This window comes from Plectropomus leopardus, chromosome 14, assembly GCF_026936395.1.
Source record: "Plectropomus leopardus strain MGB_pleo_1.0 chromosome 14, ASM2693639v1, whole genome shotgun sequence".
In the NCBI taxonomy this organism is placed as follows: Eukaryota; Metazoa; Chordata; class Actinopteri; order Perciformes; family Serranidae; genus Plectropomus; species Plectropomus leopardus.
This window is the reverse complement of record NC_142189.1, coordinates 688588-703091: the sequence shown is the minus strand read 5'-3', so window position 1 is coordinate 703091 and position 14504 is coordinate 688588. Positions and strand designations below refer to the sequence as shown.

Here is a 14504-nt window from a genome sequence, read left to right as displayed (position 1 = left end):
CGAACATGCATGTAAAAATTCCTGAGGAGGTGAGAGCAACTCAGAAGAGGTAAGAGGAGCTCTGAGGAGGTGAGAGGAGCTCTGAGGAGGTGAGAGGAGCTCTGTGGAGGTGAGAGGAGCTCTGAGGAGGTGAGAGGAGCTCTGAGGAGGTGAGAGGAGCTCTGAGGAGGTGAGAGGAGAGGTGAGAGGAGTTCTGAGGAGGTGAGAGGAGCTCTGAGGAGGTGAGAGGAGCTCTGAGGAGGTGAGAGGAGCTCTGAGGAGGTGAGAGGAGCTCTGAGGAGCTCTGAGGAGGTGAGAGGAGCTCTGAGGAGGTGAGAGGAGCTCTGAGGAGGTGAGAGGAGCTCTGAGGAGGTGAGAGGAGCTCTGAGGAGGTGAGAGGAGCTCTGAGGAGCTCTGAGGAGGTGAGAGGAGCTCTGTGGAGGTGAGAGGAGCTCTGAGGAGCTCTGAGGAGGTGAGAGGAGCTCTGTGGAGGTGAGAGGAGCTCTGAGGAGCTCTGAGGAGGTGAGAGGAGCTCTGAGGAGGTAAGAGGAGCTCTGAGGAGCTCTGAGGAGGTGAGAGGAGCTCTGTGGAGGTGAGAGGAGCTCTGAGGAGGTGAGAGGAGCTCTGTGGAGGTGAGAGGAGCTCTGAGGAGCTCTGAGGAGGTGAGAGGAGCTCTGTGGAGGTGAGAGGAGCTCTGAGGAGGTGAGAGGAGCTCTGTGGAGGTGAGAGGAGCTCTGAGGAGCTCTGAGGAGGTGAGAGGAGCTCTGTGGAGGTGTCATTCAGCTCCCTGAGCTCCTTCAGACTCACTTGGCGCTCTTTCACCTGGGTTATGATGATCCAGCTCAGTGTCCTCCTGTCTGTCCACCTTCTGCCTCGTCCCGGCCTGCAGAGACATGACAGCAGCACAGCCTGTAAATAAAGGTATGTATAGCTTATATAGATGTCTATCTGTGTCTGACTGTATCTCTTTATATACAGTCTACGAACAGCACACGGAGAAGACCAGTACCTTACAGCAGAAGTCAAGTCAAGTCAAGTCAGTTTTATTTATAGAGCCCATTATCACAAAACAAGGTTTGCCTCAGAGGGCTTTGCAGTGTACGACATCCCTCTGCCCTCAGACCCTCACATCACCCGAGGAAAAACTCCCCAAAAAGAACCCCTGTAACGGGGAAAAAAAAGAGGAAGAAACCTCAGGAAGAGCGGTAGAGGATAGTGAGGGATCCCTCTTCCAGGACGGACAGACGAGCAATAGATGTCGTAAATAGCAAATGAAATACAATCATGGCAAAAAAGGAAAGAGAGAGAGAGAGAGGGGGAGAGAGGGTGAGGGGGGGGGGCACAGCAATAATAGAAACAGATGCATGTCATATTACAATAATGGCAGGTGTGAAATTAGTAATTGCTCTCTATGATGATGTTGATAGAGATGATAACAGTCTCATGCATATGTGAAAGGGGGTACACAGAAGCACAAGTAGAGGACAGTATTCGCCATCAGCAGAATCAGCGGCAGGACGGCCGCTCTGATGATAAAAGGTGAGGAATCTGGTGGTGAAACACACGAACAGACGTGACGTCACGAGTCCAACAGCTCACATCAAACAAAGTGCAGAGAGCTGAAGTCTAAAATGGGTTTACGGTTTTTAACTGTCAAGACTCGCCGCTGGCCGAAGGCTGGCTGTGATTGGGTTTAAATGACTCGACTGGAGGTGTGATGTTACGTTACACGGGACGTCACAGCAGTATCGAGTTCCAACGTTACCGATTTTTGGGTTTGAAATAAGCAGAACCAGGTCCTAGGTCACAGTGATCTTTGACTTTTGACCTTTTACCACCAAATTGTAATTAGTTTGTGGTGGAGTCGAAGTGGACGTTTGTGCCAAACTCAAAGAAATTCCCTCGAGGCGTTATTGAGATATTGCGTTCATGAGAAGAGGATGGACAACCTGAAAACATAATTTGTACGACTCTGAGGTCAGCTGATCGTTTTCATCTTTTCCAAACCTGCATGTGAACAGTCAGCTCACCTGAGACGGTGACGGAGAGCAGGCGGCTCTCAGAGGAGAAGTCATGAGAGAAAACACGGACGCCGTAAACGCAGCTGTAGGTCCCGTGGTGGGCGGGCTCTGCAGCAGGAAACGGGAAGCTGGCAGAGTGATTGACAGCCGGCCGGGTGTAGTCACGTGATGAGTCGGAGGAGGCGAAGCGGAGCTTGAAGGAGCCTCCTGGATACTGAGGCTGGACGGAGCAGCTGATGTTAAAGCTGGAGCCCCTGGACACCTGAAACCCCTGCTGATGGGCCTCGGAGACCCCGTCCACGGACACGGAGATGTTGGGCTGAAACAGCACGTCTGTAAACAGAGAGAGGACGAAAGGTCAGAGGTCACCCTAAGTTCAACAAAATGGACACCCAAAGAGGAGGTGATGTCACGCGAGCCCACGCTTGGCACACAGTCTGTATTCAGGCACCTTTCGTAAAAACCACATCAGTTTCTATTTCTGTACATTTTCAGTATTAACTCTTTACCAGCTACTGAATGTTGGATGTTCAGTACAACAGAGGACACACAATGGTGCAGGCTGTGCACCACAGATAGTGTGCATTTGTGCGTTCTGACCTACAACTAGGGCTGAGCGATATGGAATAAAGTCTTATCACGATAATTTTTTCATATCAGTTGATATCGATATATACACCACAATATACATCAAATGACTATTTCTGTCGAGCTTAAAGGTTCCTTTGACTCCTCAGTGAGATAGAAGATATCATGACCAGTGATCACGATAATGATTATTTCAGCAGATACCGATAAACCGACAACTTATTTTTGTTTGTTTTCCATCACCTGAGGGTCTGAAAGGCTGAGATGTGCTGAGTACAGATGAATTTAATTTGTGCATTTTCATAAAAAAAATGACATTACAGACAAAAAGCTGGAAAATCACTTTTTTTTAAAGAAAGTCATTTTCAAGAGCAAAATCAATTTCATTTTTATATTTTGATTTTTTTTCCCTCTAATCTTCTTTTGTCAACTTGAATTGTCCAAAAATAATGCTGAAAATAATATTGTGTTTGAGTTCCAGTGGAACTTTAGAGAGGAACGTTCCCAAACTGTCAGGAAGCAGCTACAGAACCGTCCCTAAGTGACGGCTCTGCTGTGATCTCTGCACATTTACACCAAACATCAGACATCAGTTTATTCTTTCAGCAGAACCGAGACCCACAACACCTGAACTCAAACCGCATCCAGCGTGTCCTCTCATCATGTCCCCTCATCATGTCCCCTCATCATGTCCCCTCATCATGTCCCCTCATCATGTCCCCGTCACACACACGGAGCAGGAGGAGGGAGGGGGAGACGGTGGCCGCTTACACCGGTGTTCAGCAGTTACTGTGAGCAGCGAGCACGCTAATAAATGACAGCATGTAGGACGGCATTGAGACATTTTGGTGTCCTAGAAGAGACTGAGATCACCTGAAGGACAATGAGAGAGGAGTGGACATTCGGAGACATCAGCGGAGACACCGGCGGAGAATGAGAGCGGAGTGAACATGGCTGGAATGCGTTCCATCGTCATTCTGTCGCCTACATCTCATATTTCAATCGAGGAAAATTTATATTGTGATTGATATCGTTATGGTTTTATCGCCCAGTCCTACTACAACATAATGATAACCAGGTGCCTGACCGAGTGTAAGTGAACACACAAGCCTGAGCCTGCACCGATGGAGGACTATCTTTGAGGGGTCAAATTTCCCTCTTTCATATTTTGGGTGGTTCGTGACCCCAGTCACCTGTGCAGAATACATGCATGCTCCGGCTCCTCCGTCCTCACGATTCTTCCTCGCCTCCTCTGCTTGCAAACAACCTTTTCCTCGTCTCCTGAAAATGTCTCCATCATCATCTGACCACACTTGGAGACACATCAAACCGATGAGCGACCACTCGAACCTCTTCACCATCTTTCAGCAGTTGAATTGCTCTCACAACCTCAGTCTGGTCCAAATTCTGTCTGACAACACCACCCACCATCAGAGGACATCCAGCAACCACAGTCCAAACAGAAAACATCCTGCTGTCCAGAGACTAGAGTAAGAGCTGATAAAAGTCCATTCCTTCTATCAGCGTATGTTCACACTGACACTCCTAAAAGGATCTTTGAAAACTCTCCTGTTGTTAAACTGATCCCCCGATGACACAAACTCCGTACAACATCTAACGCTGGCCTTTGACCTTGCATCAGAGTGCTTATGGCTCCCACAAGGTCCGTCCATCCAGTGCAACAGCTTGATCCGGGATGTTAGGGGTTAACTATGTCTCTGTGAACATGTGCGCAGAGCAGTCCCAGATCTCCCGCTGTTGAGTGAGCCATCACATCTCAACCACTTCGGTCTCCTGCATCAGACATTAGACAAAAAAAGTCTTGGTCGAGGAACAGCTCCCACTCTGAGTCAGGCCACATCACCGTGATACCGACTCTTCTCCCTCTTTTCGTCCGGCACTTTGAGTTTCATTTCTCCTCTCTGGTCTGACTGGCCGCTTGGCGTATGCCGTTGGTGGAGATCCTCTCGTGGTCTGCTGCATTCAGTCCAAACCCCAAACAACTTTTCCCGATGCTGAAGTGCCACTCTATCATAGAAAAGTCATGCTTCAGCAGAAGGGGCCATGGAGTTGAAAAAATAAAAAAATATAGCAAAAAGATTTTTGAGGACAGGCTGCTGCATCTACATGCACTGCCGTACATATCTTAAGTATTTCTTGGGGTGGCTGTGGCTCAGAGGAGAGTGGGTCGTCCTCTAATTGGAAGGTCGGTGGTTCGATCTACGACTCCTCCAGTTAACATGTCAAAGTATCCTTGGGCAAGATACTGAACCCCAAATTGCTCCCAGTGCTGCGCTATTGGAGTCTGAGTTTGTATTAATAGTTACTGAGTAGCAGGTGGTACCTTGAACTGTAGCAAGTCACGACGCGTGCGTGTGAATGTGACAGGTAGTGTGAAAGCACAAGTGGTCGCAAGACCGCTATGCAAGTACAGTCCATTTATCTGTCTGCATTCAGCAGCTGATTCACTGAGGCAGCAGCTCCTCAGACTCTGTCACAGCTGCTGGAGACAGTCTGCTGCATCTGAGTCAACCTGAGTACATTACTGTCAGAGATGATGTCACTGATGATGTCACTGATGGGCTTACCTGAGCAGGTGAGTTCCAGGATGGACGAAAAAGGTTCTGATCTTATGCACTCCCTCAGATTAAATCCAGACTGAATACAGTGAGGCCAGATCCACCACACAGATATATCTGAGGACTCCTGTCTCTCTCTTACAGAAACAGCAGAGCCACAGTCGAGCTCTCTGCAGGCAGCTGCTGCTTCGTTCAGGGTCCAGCCAGAGTCACTCACTGGTCTCCATTCTCCTTGTAGTTTCAGCTCCAGTGTTCCTGCACAGCGACTGTCTCCTCCCACCAACCTGACCGGCTCTGAACAGAAAGCAGAGTCGTCAGTAAAAGAATAAAGTGAGTTTCATGAGAACAGAAATGAAGCAAATGAAAGCTGCAGCTCCTCTTCTACCTGAGCAGGTGAGTCCAGCATCTCTGCCACCTGAGCAGGTGTTTCTCTCTGAGCTTCTACAGTCCAGCAGAGCAGACTCGTGGCCTTCACACTGGAACTCTTTGGTCCACTTTGGAGCCTCCACTTCTCCATAGAGTGCCCCCTGGAGGACCGAAGGAGCCCCACAGCCGAGCTCCCTGCAGACCACCTCTGCATCCTGCAGGTCAAAGCCAGCTTCACACACTGAGGACCACCTCTGGTTAGTCTGGTTAGACCTCACCTCCAGTCTGCCTGAGCACAGACTGGTCCCATTAAGCAGCCTGACAGAGTCTGGAGAGATAGAAGAAAATAAAATCGAGAGAGAGAAAAGACACCAGACACAAAATAAAAAGACGTCATCAAACAACAAGTCAGTGATTCAAACTGGACTCAGAACAATTCCAACACCAGTTCATCATGAACAACAGGACACATCTTTATAACACCACAGACTGCAGCTACTTTACATCACACTGACATTTAATACACTCTAACATGTTATTCATTTCGGATGACTTCTGACATGTTTCCAACAATAACTTCATCATCTGCAGATTTCTCTGTTCTGTTGCTTCTGTACCACAAAGCCACTTCACAGGGCACCTCTAGCACACTTGGTGCCGTGAGCGATGGAGTTGGCATGTCAGCGTGTTCTGGTGGAAACCCAAAACACAAGTCTGAACTTGAATGTGACCATAATATGAGAGCTTTAAGTGAGATATCGGAGGACTTGTTCCACCTCTGCTTGTCTACAATGACAAAGTGAAAACCAGTGCAGGACTATGGAAGAGGGAGAGAGGAGCCGAGTGATTGTTTGGGGCCAGTTCCCGTTAAATGTATTCTGTTGTCCCTCCAGCGGCTCCAGCGGACGGTGAGGTGACAGCGGGGGTCATTGTAGCTGATATTATTCTCAGCCACTCTGTCATTACTAGCTGCCATGGAAACATTAGCCACCTCAGTTAATGGAAAGTGCCAATCCTGATTCAAAATGAAGATGACAAGGCTGTTAGTGATGTCTGCATAACGTTAACTTGTAGCCCGTCGTACATCAGCAGCTGATTCACTGAGGCAGCAGCTCAACAGACTCCATCATATCTGGAGACAGTCTGCTGCATCTGTGAGTCAACCTGAGGATATTACTGTCAGAGACGATGTCACTGATGATGTCACTGATGGGCTTACCTGAGCAGGTGACATCTGTCTTGTAGGAACTGGAAAATGGTGCAGCACACTCCCTCAGAGAGAATCCAGACTGAAGACAGTGAGAACTGATTTCCCACATAGGTCTGTATGTGGGCACCTGATTTACCCGTCCCACAGACACAGCAGAGCCACAGTCGAGTTCTCTGCACATAACTGCTGCATCTATCAGGGTCAATGACCATCGAATGTCACTCACTGGTCTCCATTCTCCTTGTAGTTTCACCTCCAGTGTTCCTGCACAGCGACTGTCTCCTCCCACCAACCTGACCGGCTCTGAACAGAAAGCAGAGTCGTCAGTAAAAGAATAAAGTGAGTTTCATGAGAACAGAAATGAAGCAAATGAAAGCTGCAGCTCCTCTTCTACCTGAGCAGGTGAGTCCAGCAGCTCTGCCACCTGAGCAGGTGTTTCTCTCTGAGCTTCTACAGTCCAGCAGAGCAGACTCGTGGCCTTCACACTGGAACTCTTTGGTCCACTTTGGAGCCTCCACTTCTCCATAGAGCGCCCCCTGGAGGACCGAAGGAGCCCCACAGCCGAGCTCCCTGCAGACCACCTCTGCATCCTGCAGGTCAAAGCCAGCTTCACACACTGAGGACCACCTCTGGTTAGTCTGGTTAGACCTCACCTCCAGTCTGCCTGAGCACAGACTGGTCCCATTAAGCAGCCTGACAGAGTCTGGAGAGATAGAAGAAAATAAAATCGAGAGAGAGAAAAGACACCAGACACAAAATAAAAAGACGTCATCAAACAACAAGTCAGTGATTCAAACTGGACTCAGAACAATTCCAACACCAGTTCATCAATAACCCTCTGGTTCCCCTGGAGACATTTTTGTCCTTAGGGTTTTGATTTTTCAGTGATTTTTGCCGTGTTAATGTATATGGCAGAGATTTTGGCTGGGTCGAGTGATTTCGAATTGATTGATTTTAGAATATTAACCTCAGCTCTTATAATGAGTTTACAATACACTGTTAAATCAAAACTGCTCCTTTCGTCCTCCTAGGGGACATTTTTGTCTCATTCACTGCAATTTTTGATCCCACTGACATTTTACTGACATTTTACTTGTATTTTGAAGAGGATTTTATCCATGTAAAGATGCATTCTATGTATTCTGTTCTGATCTTATCTTATTTCTAAATGCAGGATTTATTTTGTCTTTTCATGTGAAGCACTCGGTTCATGTAACTTCTTTCTCGTAAAGCATGCTGGGCTGCATTTCTTGCATGAAAGGTACTATACAAATAATATAATTTATTATTATTATTACTAAAGCATGAAACCTTTTTTTGGTTGTTTGGCTTCCATCCTGTAGTCCTGACTTCAAAATTGAAGTGTTTTTGTTTTTATCATTTTAACACATTTGGCATGAGATTTGTTTCACAGGCTTTGTTTCAGTTTTTCTGTTCTCTTATAATATGAAGTCCTGCAGGCCAATTGAATACATGAATTGGCCCAAAATGATGTGCGTGTGTTGGCTGGGATGTCAGGGTGTGGTGTGTGTGTATCAGTATTGAAAAATTAGTGCATTTGGGTGTGTGTATGTGCAGCCAAAATACAGACATTCAAATCCTCAAAGAGAAAAATGTTCAAATCAAAATCTATAAAATCCCATGAAAGCTGCAGGTTTTTGTTTGTTTTTTATCCCTTGGCCATCACAGAATAAACTCACAAAATTTATCATACTAGGCATTTACCCTGGAGTTAGGGCTTCAATATTCTGTATTTCACTATTTTCTCCTGTTTTCCCTCAAACAAATATATCCCCAGTGGAAACCTGGGAAATAGTGTGCAGTGTGATTGTAAAGTTAGTTTATGGCAGTTGTTGCCTTTGAGAAAAAAAGTTAGTTTAGACAAGGGAAGTTGCAGTTAATATATTAAATATGAGTAGCTTGGGTGTGTGGTCATTTCGTTATCTGTAAAAATGATAAGACGCTTCATTTTTCATATGTCAGTGGCATTATGTAAAGAAACTGAAAATGTATTTATTGCAGATTTAAGACATTTTTTGTCTTCTGGGGGATGAGAGGAACTATTGAAAAAATCTCATACTACACAAAAGATAATGTACTGAAGTATGTAGACACCTTTTCTGTTTTTAACATTTAAAAGCAGTGGCATTTTGTAAAGAAAGTGGCATTTAAAGTGTTAAAACTCTGAAAATTAATGAATATTTTTGTAATGTGTAATGATTACGACTCAAGTTAGTTAAAAGATCTAACTCCAAAAAAGTGGAAAATTATATTATTCTATAACCTTTTTATAGCAGTTTAGGAAAAGGGCATTTTTTTCCTCTAGTGGTACATGAGGAACTTAAAAAAAAATCTCATTCTGCACAGAGAAATGAAAATGGACAAAAATCAACTTCATTTTTGATCATTGACATATCCCAGAGTCTGATAATCCACCCCCAAAAATAAAATTAGCATCAAGTATATAGAATATTATAAAGAGTGAAAACTCTGAAAATGACTGAATATTAACCTGAGTACATAACCATCGTAGATGATGTCACTGGTGGGCTTACCTAAGCAGGCGAGATCTATGGCGTTCTTAGTGAACTTCATTCTTGCACAGTCCCTCAGAGAGGATCCAGACTGAAGACATTCAGACCTGATCCACCACATAGATATCTCTGGGGACTCGCTTCTTGTTCCAAGAGAAACAGCAGAGCCACAGTTGAGCTCTGTGCAGACAGCTGCTGCCTCCTTCAGGGTCCAATCACTAAAATCATGAGCCACTGGTCTCCAGTGTCCCTCACGTTTCAGCTCCAGTGTTCCTGCACAGCGGCTGCTTCGACTCGCCAACCTGAGAAACTCTGTTGAAGACGTGAAGTTAATGAAGACAGAAATGTTTCTCCCTCTTTTGTTTCTGTGTTTACCTGTTGAGGTGTGTTCTCCTGCAGCCTGGAGCCCTGAGCAGAAAAGCAGAGGGTAAACATCAGTGTGACAGCTGAGCAGAGCAGGTGAGATTACCACTGAATGATCTCCCCTCCCACATCTCAGCTCACATGCACACAGATATGAACACCTGTGACAGGTGTGACAGCAGGAGCCTTCATGGTCATTACAGCCGTGCAGATACACCACAAGAGCAAAATGCCGAACTCAGGTTTCTGTGATTATTAAACAATGAACATTACATAAAACACTGGGTCAACAAATGAGTCATTAAATAAATAAAACAAATAAATATAGCAGCTGCACAGTAATAAAAGAAGCTCAATCTAATGACTCAACATTTCTATTAACAAGCGTTCAGAAAAAGAGGAGGAAGAATAGAAAGAAAAAAGAAGAAGAAGGCGAGGAAGACTAATAATGTGGAAGTGGAACTTTACAAAGCCAAACATGTCATAAATCCTTGAAATGATGTGTTTCTGACCCACACAGCTCAGTGTCTGAGGAGGCAGAGGCAGCTTTAACCTGCACCTCCGGACTCGAACTCACGGCCTTTAAGGCACCGAACTGTTATCAGGTTGAGCTGAGAGTCAAATTTAGAGCCACCAGGGGGCAGCACAGCAGCTGCACATGTTTACAGGCACATTAAAGTGGAGCCGAAAATTCAACAATCAAGACAAAATTCAGAGAATTTACAGACTTTATCCAGACAACCGAGAACATCTGGAACGACTTTTTATAAAGATTGTCTGTAGCACAGTGTGTAGATGTTGTGTAGTGAGTGTGTGTAGGACAGTGTGTAGATGTTGTGTAGTGAGTGTGTGTAGGACAGTGTGTAGATTTTGTGTAGTGAGTGTGTGTAGCACAGTGTGTAGATGTTGTGTAGTGAGTGTGTGTAGGACAGTGTGTAGATGTTGTGTAGTGAGTGTGTGTAGGATGGTGTGTAGATGTTGTGTAGTGAGTGTGTGTAACACAGTGTGTAGATGTTGTGTAGTGAGTGTGTGTACAACAGTGTGTAAATGTTGTGTAGTGAGTGTGTGTAGATGTTGTGTGGTGAGTGTGTGAATGTGTGGTTCAGATGCTGCTGATTTATGGACTGTGGTTTGTGTTACCACAGCAACCAGGGTGGGATATTCCTGTCAGATTAACACTTTCACGATCAGCTCATTATCAAACATCAGCACAGTCAAATCATGAAATAATCATCATCATAACAGCAGTAACATGATGTCTGTGTTTAGTTTGTCTGGCCTTGATGGGAAGGGGGGTACAATTGTGTGTGTGTGCATGCGTGTGTGTGTGTGTGTGTGAGTGTGTGCGCATGCATACGTACATGTGTAATTATATAAAGTGTGCAAATGCAAAAAATAAATGCAGAATTAGTCTTTAATATAAAAAACAAAATTATCATAGTTATTGTCATTTTTGTAAAGAAAAAAAAATCAACAGTGTATGTGTGTGTGTTTATTTGCATGTGTATAAATACATAAAAAAATGTGCAAATATAAAATTGAACAAACAATAAATCTTTCAAATAACAAAAACAAAATAATAACTATTATTTGAATTTACTATAATTCAATTCTACTAAATAACTATAGTAGAATTGTGATAATATTTTAAAAAATCATCATAAAGGTGTGTGTGTGTGTGTTTATATGCATGTGTATGAATATCTTTAAAAAATGCATATCTAAAAATAGAGAAAAAACAGTAGTTTTTTGTAAGTACAGCTCCCCCACCAAAAAATCAGCATGCTTCACAAACTGTATGTAAAAGCAAGTCGACAAAATTTTATAGTGAAACAGTTTTTCCAAAAAAATTAAAAGGCACAAAAAAAATCACTAGATCTTAAAAGGAAAAACCCCAAAACAAAAAATATATATTTAAAGAAGAAAAATCACATTTTTGAAAAAGAAAACATTCAAATTTGTGTGGAAAAATGCAATTTATTTAAGGAATCATGTTTGCTTTAAAAATCACCAAACATTTCTGAAGAAATTTAAGACACAAATTGTTGAAGGAAGCATGCCTTCCAAACTGTGACTTAAAAAAATCACCAAAACTATTGCCAAAAATCTTAATAAAAAAAACCAAAAGCTAAATATTTTTAAGTAAACATTCCTTCCAAACACAACGAAAACACAAAGCTTTTAAAGGAAAAACCTACTGTTTTTAGATTTAAGACATTCCTTCCATATTGTGTGGGGATTTTTTTGAAATAGAAAAAATATCCTTTTTTAAAAAAAAAAAATAATAATAAAAATCAGTTTTAAAGTTTTTCGCTCCTCATCTGTGCCAAAACAAACCCATCAGTACCTCCAGTGTGTAGATGTTGTGTGGTAAGTTTAAAGGAGACAAACAAATATTCAAAATAGAGATACACCAAATTATTATTATAATAAATAAATAAATAAATAAATAAATAAATAAATAATAATAATAATAATAATAATAATAGACATTTTGGCAGTAATGTTTGATGATAAAAACCGTAGAAATAATCATAATCACAGGAAAAATAACAGTTGCAGCATGAGGTTTATTATTGATTTATCTCCCAGCAGGCAGAGTGAGGGGGACATCATCACACATAAGCATGTTAATAACAGATTAATAATTGATGAAAAGAAGAACAGAATAAAAACCTGATGTTGGTGTGTGTGTGCAGTTCTCTGATTTAAACATTCAGTATAAATATGTGGATAATAAGACATGAAGTTTAAAACAGAGTCCAACCTGAGCTCCACAGCAGCAGCAGCACTAACAGGTGGTCCATGTCCAGGTGGATGTCTCTCTGTCCCTCTGTCTGTCTGCTCTGATCATTATGGGCTGTCCTCGGGGTTTCTGTGCGTGCAGGACGAGGTGGAGCTTTACTGGAACATATATCTGCTTTAAACATCTTTGGTTCTTAAGAACATATTTAGATTTCTCTGAACTGCATCTCTGATAAACTTTCATTGGTTCAGATGCTGCTGATTTATGGACTGTGGTTTGTGTTACCACGGCAACCAGGGTGGGATATTCCTGTCAGATTAACACTTTCACGATCAGCTCATTATCAAACATCAGCACAGTCAAATCATGAAATAATCATCATCATAACAGCAGTAACATGATGTCTGTGTTTAGTTTGTCTGGCCTTGATGGGAGTGAGGGTACAATTGTGTGTGTGTGTGCATAGGTGTGTGTGTGCATGCGTGTGTGTCTGCATGCGTGTGTGTGTGTGAGAGTGTGTGTGCATGCATACGTACATGTGTAATTATATAAAGTGTGCAAATGCAAAAAATAAATGCAGAATTAGTCTTTAATATAAAAAACAAAATTATCAAAGTTATTGTCATTTTTGTAATAATTTTAATAGAATTGTAACAATTATCTTTTTAAAAAAATCAACAGTGTGCGTGTGTGTGTGTGTGTGTATGTGTGTTTATTTGCATGTGTATAAATATATGAAAAATGTGCAAATATAAAATTGAAGAAACGATAAATAACAAAAACTAAAAAATAACTATTATTTGAATATGTAATAATAACTATAGTAGAACTGTGACAATATGTTTAAAAATCATCATAAAGGTGTGTGTGGGTGTTTATATGAGAGCTGAGGAGACTCCGCCCCACGAAGGCAGCAGGGCCAGACAGGGTGTGTCCAAGAATGCTCAAGTCCTGCGCTGCTGAACTGGGGGAGCCTCTGGTGACCTGGATCACGGACTACCTCACAGGGAGACCTCAGTACGTCAGGCTGAGGGACTGCTCCTCTGACACGGTGGTCTGCAGCACTGGCGCACCACAAGGGACTGTTCTTTCCCCTGTCCTGTTCACTCTGTACACATCAGACTTTAAGTACAACTCTGAGTCGTGCCATGTGCAGAAGTACTCTGACGACACTGCAATCGTGGGATGTATCAGGGATGGACAGGAGGGGGAGTACAGGAGCCTGGTGGAGGACTCTGTGACATGGTGCAGGGCAAACCATCTGCAGATCAACACTACCAAGACCAAGGAGATGGTGGTGGATTTCCGGAGGTCCAGGCCGCCTATGCAACAGATCTCCATTGAGGGGTCTGATGTGGAGGTGGTCGGGACCTACAGATACCTCGGGCTGCAGCTAGACAACAAACTGGACTGGTCTTTCAACACCGAGACCCTCCTCAAGAAGGCTCAGAGCAGGCTCTACTTCTTGAGGAGGCTGGGGTCCTTCAAAATCTGCCGGAAACGCCTACTGATGTTCTACCAGTCTGTTGTGGCAAGTGTCCTCTTCTATGCTGTGGTGTGCTGGGGAGGCAGCATCAAGAAGAGGGACGCCTCTCGGCTGGACAGGCTGGTAAGAAAAGCTGGCTCTGTGGTCGGCACAGAGCTGGACTCGATCACATCAGTGGCAGAGAGAAGGACTCTCAGCAAACTGCTCTGCATCATGGACAATGCCCAGCACCCTCTGCACGGCATCATCATCAGGCAGAGGAGTGTCTTCAGTGACAGGCTGCTGTCCCTGTCCTGCTCCACTGACAGGCGGAGGAAGTCGTTTGTCCCACAGGCCATACGACTCTTCAATTCCTCCTCACACAGATAAACACTGTTTGCACTGTTTGCACTGTTTTTACTGGTATTGCACTGTTTTATTGTTATTGTTGTTTTATATCTTACGTTTTTACATATTCTGCATCTCTCTTTTTCTCTGTATATATTGCTTATATATTTATTCTATTCTGTATGTTTAATATGCTGCTGGTTACTTAAATTTCCCTCAGGATCAATAAAGTACCTATCTATCTATCTATCTATCTATCTATCTATCTATCTATCTATCTATCTATGCACGTGTATGAATATGAA

General features: G+C 43.5%; 1 protein-coding gene across 1 annotated transcript; it reads right to left on the bottom strand.

Moving 5' to 3' along the window:
• Nucleotides 1-224: 224 nt before the first annotated feature.
• LOC121965275 (scavenger receptor cysteine-rich type 1 protein M130-like) lies at nt 225-12499 on the bottom strand. The gene is made up of 8 exons (XM_088087160.1): nt 12408-12499; nt 9299-9685; nt 7138-7446; nt 6753-7046; nt 5553-5861; nt 5177-5461; nt 2010-2333; nt 225-862 (listed from the first exon to the last, which is right to left on the bottom strand). Exons 1-8 carry the CDS (start codon nt 12445-12447, stop codon nt 822-824), a joined length of 1989 nt encoding a protein of 662 aa, XP_087943286.1. The 5' UTR covers nt 12448-12499; the 3' UTR covers nt 225-821.
• Nucleotides 12500-14504: the final 2005 nt, after the last annotated feature.

Coding starts and splice junctions, on each gene's coding strand:
- LOC121965275 (XM_088087160.1), bottom strand. CDS start 12,447: ATGGACCACCTGTTAGTGCTGCTGCTGCTGTGGAGCTCAG. Junction 5,862..6,752: donor GACAGATGTCACCTGCTCAG/GTAAGCCCATCA, acceptor CTATCTCTCCAG/ACTCTGTCAGGCTGCTTAAT. Junction 863..2,009: donor GCTCTCCGTCACCGTCTCAG/GTGAGCTGACTG, acceptor ATGTCTCTGCAG/GCCGGGACGAGGCAGAAGGT.